We start from the raw sequence: 14,600 nt of genomic DNA on the forward strand, positions 1-14,600 counted from the left end.
TGTACCTCTGTAATGTACAACATTGTATATACAAAGTATATTTGAACACAGGATTCTCCAGTAATACAGAGACAACTATAAATAGATTTGACATTACGGTCTCTTTTTTTTTAGTTCAGTTGTTTCAAATGGACACAAAAATGCATTTTTAACAGCAACCACGCCCAATACATAGTCCCCACACAGTTAATCCACATGCAACCCAGTTGTTCAAGTGCACGACGATTGATTTGAGATCAAAGACGGTCCCTAATTCTCCTTAACAGCACAGGCGGGACAAAACAAACCAATCCACTACATGTAGTGTGTTGGGTGACGTCAACTTATGGCTGCACCACAAACACACACAAACGTGCCCTTTTCTGTTGTAACAATGAGGTAAGAGCAACACAAATACACAGAGTGATACGTACATAAACAGTATACAGAGATTTTATAAAAAACTGCCAACGATTAATAAAACCTAATACCTGGAAGAGAGCAAACATGAATGCAGTATGTGCTGCTTTTTTTTTTTTTTTCCCCCTGGGGGGGGGGGGGGGTTGACTTGTTAGGACTTGTGTGTAAAGCCAATTCATAAACATTTTCTTTTACAAAAAAAAAAAACAAGGTAAAATTCTTTTTGAAGCTAAGTTAACTTTTTTGCGTCAGTTTACAAAAGCATTCTCACGTCTCTTAATTCACCACTGAGTTTATAAAACGTTCATTTAAGCAGATTGTATGAACTCATTCTGGCTTTTTTGTCGCTTCGTAATTTGCTGCTGGTTTCTTACTGCAGGCATTTCTGGGATTTTTTTTTTTTTTTTTTAGTTTTTGCATGGTAACACGTATACAGTACGTATACATTTTGCAGCACTATGGCTGCTGGCACTTCATAGCTTGGGGGGGGAAAAAAAACGTGATTTTTTTTTTTTAGTTGCTATTGGATTGCATCTATTTAAAGACGCATGGTGAATGCTGTATACTTTTCTTCCATGCAGGCCAGGCGCGCACACATGCATGATGGCAAATGGTAATAAAACTCCATATTTTAGCTTTACACACTCTGAGCAAAACACTGGTAAAAAATATCATAAGTCGGCTTAGTTGATGCGTCTTCTTGTGCTCTCAGTACAACACGCTCGGGAGAATCCACAGCTCCTCCCTTCCAGTTGTTATCATGATAATTATACATACACTGTATTAAAATACTCAAACTCTTTTCTAAGCGTAGGAAGCTTTAAAATCTCAATAATGGAACTCTGGCTGCAGGTGTATTTTATCCAACCTGCATTTGTGGCTTCTCTACATGGCCCCAGCAATGCAAGTATATATAACCTGAAAGGCGTTTAGCTGCCACAAAACACCACCACACACCCCTGTGGAGAAAGTATGCACGTGTGTGTACTCCAACATAATGCGTGAAAATGCTGGGTTTCAGTGGTCTCCTACACACATCAGAGCGCTGTGAGGAAAAAGCAGCTTAGTGCCACAACCTGCCAGCTTTAGTTCATTTATTGCTATAGATTGCTTCGTGACCACAGTTGGCTAAACATGGGGATGTGGTATTTTATGTTCCTGTTGTGGCACTTGTGCTAAACATCATTAATAATAATAACAACAATAATAATCATAAAAAAAAAAGATATCAAATGAAAAAAACACAAGATAAAATAAAGCTCTCGATCACATGACTTACACTCATATTTGGCCCAGTTTTTTCTTTAAAAAAAAAAAAAAGAAAAAAGAAAAGAAAAATCACCACAAAATTCAACAATTATGAACTGCAGTCTTTCAAAGCAGCACATCAGTGTGAGAGCTTAGTATTTCACAGCCTTTCCCCTCCAGAAATCAAACACTCCCACCCTGTCTGCAAGGCAAGGAGTCAATAAAACAAAAAAAACAAAAAAAGATGAAAACTCTGTCAGGTTTACTATACAAAAACCACACAGCCTGAAAAGAGGAATAACACTCTTGCACACTCACTCAACCACAGATTCCTACATCACATACTAGAGTAAGTGAGCTCCATATGCTATGAATCCACAACAGTCTATTCTGTATCCTGTTACAGTAAGAAAGGGTTTTTTTTTTAATTCTCTGTGGTGGCCAGAAAGGAGCGCTGAGCTGTAGTAAAGCTGTGCTGCCAACAGGGGGCAGAATAATAAAACTCTTTGACACTCCAAAGGTAACAGGACTTGGTGAAAATGTGCCTGAACACCAATGAGTGGATGCTACATGTGAGTCGAGTGTTAGAAGAGTTTTGAGGATTTCAGAAAAGACTGAGGAAACCTAAGCTGGACAAGATTTGTCATTGGACTGGGACGGGGGCGGAGGAGGGGCTTGAGGAAGATGATGTGCGTGTCCTGCCAGTGAAGGCGGAGGTGTAGGAGGAGGGACGGTGGAGGTCGGGGAGCCCATTGCAGGGCTGCCACTCCCTCCCCCGCCCTTTGGGAACACCACAGGCTTGGGCCTCGTTGCCGGGGGTCTCAGCTCTCTGAAGGAGGGCACTGATGAGGAGAGGGCGGACGAGGACAGGGAGGGGGATGTAGCAGAGGGCAGGGGGCTTCGTGCCTGACTCTTGGTGGGGCGGAAGGACGACGGCACGTCGCTGGCGGAGGAGGCGCTGCGTTGGAGGGGATGAGCGTGTGAGGAAACCCCGTCGCTGTCTCGCAGCAGGCGGGAATGGAGAGGGCTAGAAGGCTCTGAAGCTCCGCCCCCACCGCCACACACGCCTTTCAGCTGCTCCAGTGTGTCCAGGACAACGTCGGGAGCATACGTGTGTTTGGACGTGCCCTGAAGTTCCAGCTTACTGAACTCACTCATGGTTCTCTCCATGTCCTGTAGGAACAGAGAAGGCAGCGGTGAAGAGAACGCAGATAATATGCTAAGGTTAGATTTATTCAGATTTGGATCTTCTGACATGTTTCGACTGCCAACTGTCAGTCTTCCTCAGGGGTGATTTCTTTAATGTATTCCTATGAGTTATTTCATAAGGAAAGCATCAAAGCATCTACTGATTGCTTTCATGTGTCCTTATGAGTTCGTTTTGGGCGTGGCCCTCCCCTGTTCCCCTGATGGTCTCTGGAAAAGAGAGTCCAAGGTGTGGGAGTGTAAAAATGTTCCCTCATCATATCTGCACTCTCACTATAATTATTGTAAATATTTGTTGTATTGTTGTTGTCATGTCTTGGTAATTCATATATTCTGCATTGTCGTGTTTTTGTTTTTGGAAATGTTTGGGGCGGAGAGAACAGTCATTTTGATTTTCTACATGTCTTCTACGTGTAGTGGATTCGACAATAAAGCTGACTTTTACTCTGACTTTGATGTTAAAGCTCCACTTCCTTCCAACAAACATGAAAGACAATAACATATATCACATGGGGGGGGGACAGGTACGGGAGTACTAGGGAGCAGCGACAGCAGAGCAGCGCTCCGTTTCTTAGATGAGAAATAAGAAACAATGGGTAGGAAAAAGAGGCACCTCCTGTTGCAGGGAGGGAGGAGGGGAAGGGACCAGAGGAGACAGTGAAGAAACAGGTTGTGTATGTAAAAATGGGAGCGAAGTGTTCAGTGCTGTTTGAGATAAGCCTGTTTGTGTTCGTTTCCTTCTGTGAATGTGAAACGGGAACACTACCTTTGAACTGAGGTCCACCTGGGCTATGACCTCAGGCTCCAAAGGTCGGTGGTTACTGAAACTCTTGGAGCGCCCAGCAGGAGTACTTTTACGTATCTGTGGACTTTCCACCTACAGAAAAACAACAACAAAAAGCCACACTAAGTTCCCATTTGTTGTCTCCAGGGATGGGGTTAATTACATTTTTAAATTACAATTCTAGGTAGGGGTGGAAAGAGTACAGAAAAAATCTACTTAAGTAAAAGTAAAGTTACTGGTGTAAAAATCTGCTCGAGTAAAAGTAAAAAGTAGCTCACTTAAAATGTACTCAGAGTTTTTTTTTGGGGGGGGGCTTCATCTCTCCCATGCAATAAAAAGATAAAAAGACGTGTATACAGATCAAACTAGGTTCTTTTTTTATTATTATAATTTATTAGAGAACAGCATATCAAAATACCGTGCATGAGAACAAGACATGGTGTGGCTAACCTGGATAAATAAAATAAAATAAATGTCAAGGATGTCAATTCGATGAGGTAAGTGCTTGTGTCACTACATCCAATGTGTCAGAGCATCCAGTAAATCACCTCTGAAAGCAAGAAATGTGCACAGTATGTTATATAAAGTCTATAAAACATTGAGCCGAAGAAAGAAAAAAATGATACTGATGCCCCAGGGTGACGTGCGTGTGCCTACAAATACAGTTTTATATTAATAATAACTGTAATTAAAATCACATGATCATTGCGCAAAACTGCTGATCAACTGGCTACAGCACCTGTAGCTGTTATAAAAAGAAACGCGAGCACACAATGCGTAAAGATGCACAGTGGCTTATCAGGCACTGCTGGAGGACGAGGCGCACGGGAGACCAGAGTCGGCGCCAGGCAGTATTAAATGGAGGGGCATTAAGAAAACTTCGGGGGGCACAAAAACGCTCCACTCGGAGTCGCACACAACCTAATGCTATATAAACACAGCCACAAAAACAAAGTTAGCTCGCTAACATACATCTGACCAAGTGGTCGCTACAGACATGGGCATCAGCAGACTCTGCTCCTCCTGACTGCAGAAGTCGGTTTAAAATCCACTATTTACGGCCTTGTTCTGTGAGCTTTTTACATTTCTCACCTCTGTGAACAACAATCTTCGGTATTCTATAAAATTTCTTTTCCTTTTCTCGGTTAGAACGATTGGAGCAGCCGTAAACTCCACAAAACATGGGCATTTTGATGATTTCAGACGGCAGATTCTCAAGCTTCACTTCCTGCTCTCCATCAGAATTTAGAGCTCTCGCTTTGTCGCGATGTAGCAATGTGAGTGACGTCACGTGAATCAACAGAGCAGGCCATAGACATATACACACTGATCCTAACAACAGCTCTAGGGTACGTTCAATAGCACAAATATAGCAGACTCCCGTCCGCGTGCGGGATATATTTTACTCTGTAACGGTATCTATTTCAAATGTAGCGAAGTACTGTTACTGGAAACAAAATGTACTTAAGTAAAAGTAAAATTACAGATTTTAAAAAGTACTCATGAAAGTAGAAGTACACAAAAAAGCTACTCAATTACAGGAACAAGAGTAAATGTAATTCATTACTTTCCACCCCTGATTTTAGGTAACACTTTATTTGAAGGGGTATACATAAGGCCAACATTATACTGTTGTTATGATACCTGTCATTAGCATTAATAAGGTGTCATGAAGGCTGTCATTTAGTGTTGTTCGTTAACCTAACCCCAACCCAAAAAATGCCAAAGGTGTTATAATTTAGTCAACATCACTTAATGACAGCCGTCGTGACACCTTATTAATGCTAGTTACAGGTGTCATGTCATAATAATGACAGCGTAATGTCAGCCTTATGTATACCCCTTCAAATTAATTGTTACCCATTCATGTCTTCAATTATAAATGTTCAATTAAAACACCATTTTTACGGTAACCGGCATTTTTTCCCAAAGACAATTAAAATTACAATTATTATTTTCCCCCTAAAAGTCAATTACAATTGCGTTCTCAGTTACTAAAGTTCAATTACAATTAAATCACAATTACTGAGCCTTTATGAAATAAGTCCATAAAACCTATCCTAGCTTTCTGTTAGCATCTCTTATGTTAATGGGTCAGTTTTGACCCATGTTTTCAATCAACTGTAAAATACATTAAAAATATTACATATCATCCAATTTGTTTATCATCTCTTGGTTTCTTTGTTAGGCTTTCTTATCCATGAAAATATTGGTTTTAATGTTTTTGGTGTGGGTGTCTGAGCTTTTTTTCTGTCAGTGTACCCCTTAATTTCATGTTTTTGAAATGGTGTATTGATCCTGAAGAGAACTGACAGGTAAACTTATATTAAACATATTTTAATAATTGTTCATTACATATGTGTAAACCATACTATAACTTGGTTCTCCAGTTTTGCGTTTATTTAAATTGTAAATGGCAGTTTTCATAAAATTTCCATGCCATTTACAATGTCAATTATCTGAACTCAATTACAATTACAATTATGATTACGCCATTTTTGTAATTCATTATCAATTACGCAATTACAATTATAATTGAGCCCAACCATGGATGTCTGTGAACGTGATAGGAAGGCAAACACAGCAGTCAGTTTACCTTTGTCTTAAGGGAGGAGTGGCGTGTGACCGAGTTCAGGATGCTGTGTGCACTGAGTGGTCGTTTGTCTCCCGCTTCCTTTACCAGAGCTCCGCCCACAGGAAGAGAAGCTGTTCTCACGCCTCCTCCCCCTCCGCTGGTCCCTGGACTTGTGCCGTCACCCTCGGATCGTAACGCTCTCCGGATACCACTGGACTCTGGACGCTTCCTCATTCTGAATTAGACAAAAATATAAAAAAAAAATGTTTTTGTAAAAATGGACGAGTTGACAACTTTTGGACTAGTTTTGTTCTTCCTTTCAGCCTCACTCTTCTGTTATTTTTAAAGAACATTAAACATTCAAGAAAATGTAGAGTTTTTATTAAAGGAAAGAGTAAAAACGTGCTTCAACAAATCAATTATCTTCTTTTTGAACCCGTCATAAGCCGATATGTCATTGGCTGATAGTAAACTATAAGTTATAGACAGCTCATGAGACAGACAGAGACACACTTGTTGAGGTTGGCCAGGTAGATATCTGCCACATGCGCTCCAGTGGGAGAAGCAGCGCTGCCTCGTGTCGACACCCTTTCCTCCAGCAGGTCCCTGGTATCCAACTCAGGCTTTGGACTTCCACGTCCCAAATCAGACCTGAACCAACACAGAGAAAGTTTATTGTAAAACAATGTCATTGTTATCATGGATATCACATGAAGATTTCATGGACAAATAGCTGATACGCTTTAATACACAACTTGTTTAATCATTAAGTCAGGGGTGTCAAACTTATTTCAATTATATATACATGATCAAATATGGGAGTATATCAGTCCCTGCTGGGTCTAATCTGCCAGATTTTGAAAAAATTGAGAGTTCTTTCAACAACCTGAAATTAAAAATGACTGCAGTCATGTGATATACGAACTGAAAAACTGAGCTCGGCAAATATTTTGGCTTTAAATTGAATTTTTGTATTTGGAGTTTTTTCTATAATTTTTACTCTCTTGTGCAGGCCGAATTTGATGCTCTAAAAGGACCGGATTTGGCCCCCGTGCCTTGAGTTTGACGCGTGCATTAAGTGAACCACTTTAAATTTTTTACTTAAGTTCTGCCAACTAAACAGTCTAATCAGATTTGACTGTTGGGAGTAAAACACAATGATTATTTTTTTCCTTACATGTCTTGAAGCACAATGTACTGATGCGGCACCAGTCCATATACTCCGTTGTGCCGTCCCTCCCACCAGTCGTCTGATGCTCGCTGGTACAGAAGCAGGGAGGCGCCTTTCTTAAAAGACAACTCGCGACTGGTTCGGCCGGTGTAGTCGAACCGAGCGATGGCTTCCACGGGGTCGCACTCTGAAACAGCCAAGGAGCCTGAGATTGAGAGTGGCACAAGGAGACAGGAAGGCAGCGCAGCATCAAGTGAGAGAGAGAAGGCGAGAAAGAGAGGAGGAGATGGAAAGCCAGATTAGTGCAAAGCATGTTAGAGCTGCTGAGTGTGGAGGCTGCACGACGGTTAATACAAACCAAGAATTAAAGAAATACCATGTGAGCTTGTTTACGTTAAAGCAAGAATAAAGTGAGAAATGCAGCAGTAGGAACGCAATATACTGTACGTGATGTGAAATACGCACCATCATCACTGTTGCGGCCGACAGCGACAGTGTCAGGTGCAGGCTCTTCTACGAGGGGGGGCTCACTGCAGTGGAGAGAGAGAGAGTAGAGGAAGTTAGAGGTGATGACCCACAGCCTGAGGTCACAGGGATCTACAGATTTACTGTATCTAAACCACACACAGGCAACTGTCATCCCAGGGCCCACAGTCTGTGTGAGTGTGTGCGGCCCCCAAAGTAAATTCAATTAAATTAATTTATACAACACAAATTACGTCATCTCGTAGTGCTTATCAAAAAATCTAATTTTTAAGAAAATTCCTCCACATGAACATGTATCAGCTACATGGGAAGACAGTGGGGAGAAAAAACTCCCTTTTACTTAGGAATGGGAATCAAAAACCGGTTCTTTCTGAGAACTGGTTCCCAGTAATCCAATTCCTTGGAATCATTTGTTTGCTTGCCTGTCAATTCCGTTTATCGGTTCCGCTTACGTCGCAAATACGTAGCGATAAACTCCTCCAGGTCCTGTATATTGTGTTCATGCTAGCACCAAGTGAAGCTCCATCCACCACGAAGAATCCACCTCCTCCACCGGCAGCTGTGCTGTCCTCCGTACCGTGTTTGTGGCGCCTCTGTTGCTACGCTAGTCACTTCTTCCGGGTTCTGTACACTCGCGCTAAATTTGCTTCTTGCAACAACAAACTTCAGCAAGAACACCTCGTTGCCAGTTTATGTCCTCATAACAAGTAATCAAACATGGGAAACAGACTGGTACTGATCGTTGTCTTTAGTTTGCTCTTTCACACGTTCACACACACGTGTAACAACGGGGACGGCGTCTCTGAAGGTCCATTTATAGAAATGTAAACAAAGGCTAAACTAAAGCTTTACCTTTAAATACATAATAATTGCAGCTGTACTTTTGGTTAATATGTTCTTTTTGACAGAAGAATTATTTGTTTTATGTCTGAATTAGTTTTGGATCAAGTTGTTCAAAAGTTCAAAAGGAGCACCGTAAATATTCTCAAATGTTTGCAGCCAAAATGTGTCATATGTTGTAATGATAATAATAATAATATTAATAATAATAATTCATCAATTTTATATAGCGCTTTTGTATATATTATTATCCAATGAAAACAATCTATGCCTGGTGGATTAAGAGAGAGCTGATATTCCTGCAGGAAATGAAAGAGACAAAGATAATATAATAAAGAGTTAAAGCAAACAAATCAGTTTATATTATTTAATTCTCTCAACCAATGAGAATCGATAAGAGAATCGATAAGGAATCGAATCGATAAGCAGTATCGATAATGAAAACGGAATCGCTAAATTCTTATCAATTCCCATCCCTACTTTTAACAAGAAGAAATCTCCAACAGAACCAGGCACAAAATTCTGTATTTTGCAGCTTATAGGATGCAATTTTTTTTCCTTTAAAGTTGGGGGTGTGGCCTATGTGTGGATGTTTCAGTCAGTCACACACGTGTCCAGTGAAAGCAGGCGTCGTGAGGCAAAATATTACTGACAGTCACCCCTACAGTGGACTGAAGTAACTGTAACAGCAACTGAACATCATGGTGAACTGAACATTTCAGAAACAAGCTTCGGATAATGTTGGGAAAGTGATGCACTCACAGCTTTAATAACAAGACGGAGGCGTCATGGTCCGTATACAGGACGGGAGGGAAAATGCATGGTAGCGAGTGACAGCAGAAGTCATACATCTGCTGGATATTTGTTTTTATTCATATATTCATACATAAAATAATATTGCTGATTGTTTGTATAAAAATAAAATACCAGTATGAAATTGAAATTTGTGGACTGGGGAGCGGTGCTGGCTCGTATGCATTTACGGTGGGAAGAGCGTATAAAAAGTACAATAAGGTTTGAAATGTAAGCTATCTCAGCCAGTTTTTAAAAGTAGTTAATAATAAACGGCATAAAGTGACAAAAAACACACAAATCGAGAAAAAAACCCAGAAAAAGTTTTTAAAAAATCCTGTATTAATGCTCAGATTGGTTATTATTCTAAATGCTGACATGAATGTTGACAATGTGGTTCTCAGACCAAATAATCACGGTTGTGGTGTCAAAAAATCCAACATAATTGAGAGTTAAAACTGTTATTCCTCAAAAATCAGCCATATAATGCACTTTTTAACTTCTATGTTTGCGGTTGCGGTTACTTGGCCATGCCAGTAGATTACACAATAACACTGCATTGTGTTATAAAGAGATTGGCAGTGTACCACAGCACTTTTTTATTTGTAGTGTGTGCAATGGTACACAAAGCTGTATAATAATTGCTTCTCAAAAGTGCCCCCGACAGCACTAGCATTTGTCTTCAGTAGAGACAGCTTTTAGAATTCAATTTTCTGAGTATGAAAACATCAGGAAAAAAAGTACGTGTTTCTATGAATGAGTGATTTAAGTCCTTGACATTCTTAACTTGTCTGACCCACATTTAACCAGTCTTGGGATGAAGAAGAATAGGGAGTGTAGAGTTGTAATCCATTTACTGTAGCCAGCACAGACTCAATAACAAACAAAATGGAAAGTCTACAAAATATATTGTATAATATATACACACACACACACACACACACACACACACAGTGGGACAGACAAACTGGGCCCCAAACTGACTCCTCCACAGGGGCCCATGTGCCCCAAATTCCCTTTCTCTGGCCCCTCATCATCCCTAAGCCATCACTTTACTGTAAGTTGCTTGGCAACGCAATAGGTTGTGACTTTCTCTTTTCATATCATGCACGTTTGACCCCATTCCTTACCAGAAGTCATCTCCTGCCCCAGGAACAGTGTAGATGGGGCCCCGCAGGTCCTGAGGCCCAGGGAAGATGGTGTCATGGTGGATGATGATGGTCTTGATGAGTTCATTGACGTGGGCCTGGCAGGAGACCTGGTCGTGGCCTTCTGGGACAGACATGAGGGTGGGGCCGAAGCAGATGGCAAGGTTGTAGGGGTCCATCATGTTTTCCTCACTGTACTGAGACAGACTGGGCGGAAGGAAAAGCAGAGTCACTTAGAGGGCATCACCTCATCCATCTGTTTCACACATCACACACACCAAGTCCAAGGTGCACACACACACACACACAGCTAGATTTGATCTTTATTTATCTCAAACTCTCAAACAACAAAAAAGAACACCTCAGGGTTGAGACAGTTCATAAGCTTATGTATGTTAAACATATATATATAAAATCAGTGGTTCAATAATAATGAACCACTGAGAAGGGACAGAATGGAGCAAAGCTTATCTACCAGTAGTTCTGCCGGGAGACTTGTACATATGTATATATTTATCCTTTATTTATCCCTATCCTATATATTTTATTACTATTGTTTCTGGTTTGTTTTTTGTTCTTCGCTAAATCTGCCAAGCTAAATTCCTTGTATTGTTTTAAACTGTACTTGGCGAATAAAAACTTTTCTGATTCTGATTCATGTGAATTTACTGAGTGAAAAGAAGTAGCTCTTTGGATGTAAATCCTCTCAAAGAAAAAAAAAAAAAAAATCCATCTTTGAATGTATCCATTTGATCATGCTTTGAGTTTTGATGTGTCTCCCACTTACGCACTTTATATAATGTTAGATTACAAACAGCGTAACGTCATGTATTCATTAACAAGTATCAAGTCTATATCCGCAGGTGTGGGGATGTAACACAGACATGTTTTATACAGCTAAAACAGCTTTGGGTCAGACCCCAGAGGAACACCAATGTGTGCAATATGTGTTAGGCACATTGAAAAAATGTCATCATGATAATTTGTTTTTTTAATGAAATATAAAGCAAAATGGTATGGTAAACATTGAATGGGGTCAAATCATGGTTGGAGTCAATTATAATTGTAATCACGTGATTGATAATTAATTACAATTAGTGTAATTATAATTACAATTGTAATTCTAACAAGAGGACATAGTCATCAACATCCTCCGCCAGATTGGTTCTCTTTATAACTCACAACCTTTCACTAAATGTCCTAAATCTAAGAACTTAGATGTACACATAAGAAAATATTATCACATCAGAATGTAAAATGACTAACTACCTTAAACGTTTTCTAAGAACAGCTGTCCGCTTTGAAGATACCTCAAACAGAATAAAAAAAATGGCACAAGGGCAATAATTCCGGAAGAAACAATTGCATGCTTCTCAATTTCGAACTCCATCAAAGTATTGAAACCCTGAAGCCACACACCAAATTTGCTTACCCTATCTCAAACGATTTCTGAGAAAAGCTGTCCAACTTTAAGATACCTCGAACAGAGTAAAGAAAAACGGAACAAGGGCAATAACTCCGGAAAAAATAATTGCGCGCTTCTCATTTTGGAACTCCATCAAGGTATTGATACCATGAAGCCAGTTTCTGAGAAAAGCTCTCCCCTTTACCTCGGACGGACGAACGGAGCTCAAACCGATGACCCCTTCCACATTTTTGTGATGAGGGATGAAAATATGTTGCTGTCGTAGTCGTGATCAAATTGTAATTGACTTTAGATAACTCACTTTGTAATTGTAATTGCTATGAAAATTCAAAACAATTTGTCAATTATAATTTAACGCAAAACTGTGGAACCATGTTACGTTCTATGTACAGTTCTACACATATGTAGCTAAAAATTATTTTTTAAAAAACAAGCTTTCCCACATTTTACAGTTAAAAAAAAAAATAATCAAGGGAATAATGACAAAAAAAAGGCTCAGATGCCCAAACCAAAAACATTAAAAGCCTATATTTTCATTGATTTGGATGCCTAATAAGGTAACTAATAAATAGCAAAAAAATTAGATGATAAATAATTGTTTTTAGTGTATTTTACAGCTGATTTAGGAGCCGTTATCATCAGAGAGGCTAGCAGAAAGCTAACAAAAGAGGGTTAACTTAGTGTTCTGACTCAGTAATTGTGATTAATTGTAATTTAACTTTAATAATTGAGAACGTAATTGTAATTGACTTTCTGAGCATAAAAAACAATTGTAATTTAATTGTAATAGAAAAAACTGCTGGTCACAGTAATTGTAATTGCACTGTAGTTGGAAATTGATAATTGAAAATGTAATTGTAACTGAAAAATGTAAATAACAAATTGACCCCAAGAATAATAACAGGGTTAAGATTTTGCCCGAGCGATATAATGCATTACTTTGCATTTAGTCACTTACTGGTTGAGGAAGGCAAACAGGTATCTCATGATGATGAGGGTTTTACTTGGCAGGGACTGCAGGATCTTCTTAATATGGACCGCTCGCTCCTGAAGACTCTCCATTGCTACAAAAACAATGCAGCCACAAATCCCAGGTGGTTACTCTCACAATGAAACACACAATGAAAACAAAAGGAAGTGACACACTTACAGACACAGGATATGAGGTCATGGAAGACCTCTTTGGGGAAAAGGGCGTGGTCCAAACCCCTGAAGTACAGCTTCAGTACACCGGCGATGGAGTCCATGTCGTGGTCGTTCTGGTCTCCTGCCAGTGGGTCTTCACCTAGCCCCAGAGAGTGAGTGCAGTCACGCGACAGTGTCAAACAACACACTCACACATTTAATAGTCTTACCCCTCTCAAAGGCATTCTTGATGTCGTTGACTTCCACTTGAGAGCCTGACACTCTGAAGATACCCTCATGCTGCAGACCTACACATATCAAAGCACACGTCATGTTTTTCTCAAATGGTGAAAAAAAATAATCTTCATCACAATTTTAGGTCTGTTGCTTTAATCAAGCGAGGATTCAGTGAGAGTTTCGTCACCATGGCAACTGATGAAGCGGATGCAGCTTTTAACCATCAGAGGAATGGCTTCGCTTGACTCCTAAATGAGGGGGTGAGAAGAATGAGTCCCATTAAAAGAAGACACGGCAGGGTTAAAAGGACACGAGCGTCATCTGCTAACACACACTTCAGTGCAGACATTTGGGAGGTGTGGGTGTGCAGACAGCGGGCACACAACCAAACTGTTGCTAGGAAACGGCACCTTTTTTTTTTCTTTTCCCTTTGTTTGTTTGAAGTTTCTGGAAAATTTTGGAGGTGAGGCGTTGGACGAACCCCAATTAAGGCAATATGATGCCATATGATTTGACTTGATTTTTTGCATTTCAAACTCAAAAACAAAAAATAGCTGTTTTCTACCAAATATTCAAGTATAAAAATTCGAAGACCTTCCGAGCCACAAGAGGGAGCTAAAAACATGATTTTCCCCAAGTGGTTAACCAACAATCTTTCACACCTGCTTATCCTGATTAAGATTGCATGGTTCTATAGCCTACAGTTGTTTCCACATGTTAAATGACAGAGTACTCCAATCATATGCATGTTTAAACATGAAGAGACCCACAACATTATTTCATCCTGTTTTTCATTCACAAAAGATCAACCAATAAAACAGGCACACGTTTGTCACTTGCACAATCCTGCACACATAACCTACTCTAACTCCTTCTACTGTATGTGCAGTGCAACGATCAAATGAAGACAATAATAGGCTAAATCAAATAAGAGGCACTTTTGTTACACCTCATTATTGATAGTTAACAGATGAATAAAGAAAGTGAGTTACATAGTGATACTGATTTGATTTGAAAGATGATTACCTGTTTCCGTAATGCTGAGTTTCTTCGTCCACTATGGATGCAGAGAGGATGAGAAATACAGTTCAATATATTTATACATACAAAACGTCTGCCTATCAGCAACTATTAAACTTTGACTAATGAAACAACAATAAAAG

At 39.8% G+C, this 14,600-nt stretch overlaps 1 protein-coding gene across 4 annotated transcripts in view; it reads right to left on the reverse strand.

The window, feature by feature from the left end:
• Positions 1 to 506: 506 nt before the first annotated feature.
• srgap2 (SLIT-ROBO Rho GTPase activating protein 2) overlaps positions 507 to 14,600 on the reverse strand; it is an 84,547-nt gene continuing 70,453 nt past the window's right edge. For 2 of the 4 annotated variants that reach the window (XM_028445901.1, XM_028445903.1), the window contains exons 12-23: positions 14,464 to 14,494; positions 13,625 to 13,685; positions 13,431 to 13,508; positions 13,226 to 13,360; positions 13,034 to 13,139; positions 10,632 to 10,856; positions 7,849 to 7,913; positions 7,390 to 7,588; positions 6,726 to 6,863; positions 6,234 to 6,447; positions 3,620 to 3,730; positions 507 to 2,820 (exon numbers count right to left, since the gene is read on the reverse strand). In XM_028445901.1, the coding sequence (XP_028301702.1) occupies positions 2,272 to 2,820; positions 3,620 to 3,730; positions 6,234 to 6,447; positions 6,726 to 6,863; positions 7,390 to 7,588; positions 7,849 to 7,913; positions 10,632 to 10,856; positions 13,034 to 13,139; positions 13,226 to 13,360; positions 13,431 to 13,508; positions 13,625 to 13,685; positions 14,464 to 14,494 (1,912 nt within the window). In that variant the 3' untranslated portion in view covers positions 507 to 2,271. The remainder of the gene's footprint in view (positions 2,821 to 3,619; positions 3,731 to 6,233; positions 6,448 to 6,725; positions 6,864 to 7,389; positions 7,589 to 7,848; positions 7,914 to 10,631; positions 10,857 to 13,033; positions 13,140 to 13,225; positions 13,361 to 13,430; positions 13,509 to 13,624; positions 13,686 to 14,463; positions 14,495 to 14,600) is intronic. The other 2 variants (XM_028445902.1, XM_028445905.1) reach the window with 2 other exon arrangements.

This window comes from Gouania willdenowi, chromosome 5 (genome assembly GCF_900634775.1).
Source record: "Gouania willdenowi chromosome 5, fGouWil2.1, whole genome shotgun sequence".
Taxonomy (NCBI): domain Eukaryota; kingdom Metazoa; phylum Chordata; class Actinopteri; order Blenniiformes; family Gobiesocidae; genus Gouania; species Gouania willdenowi.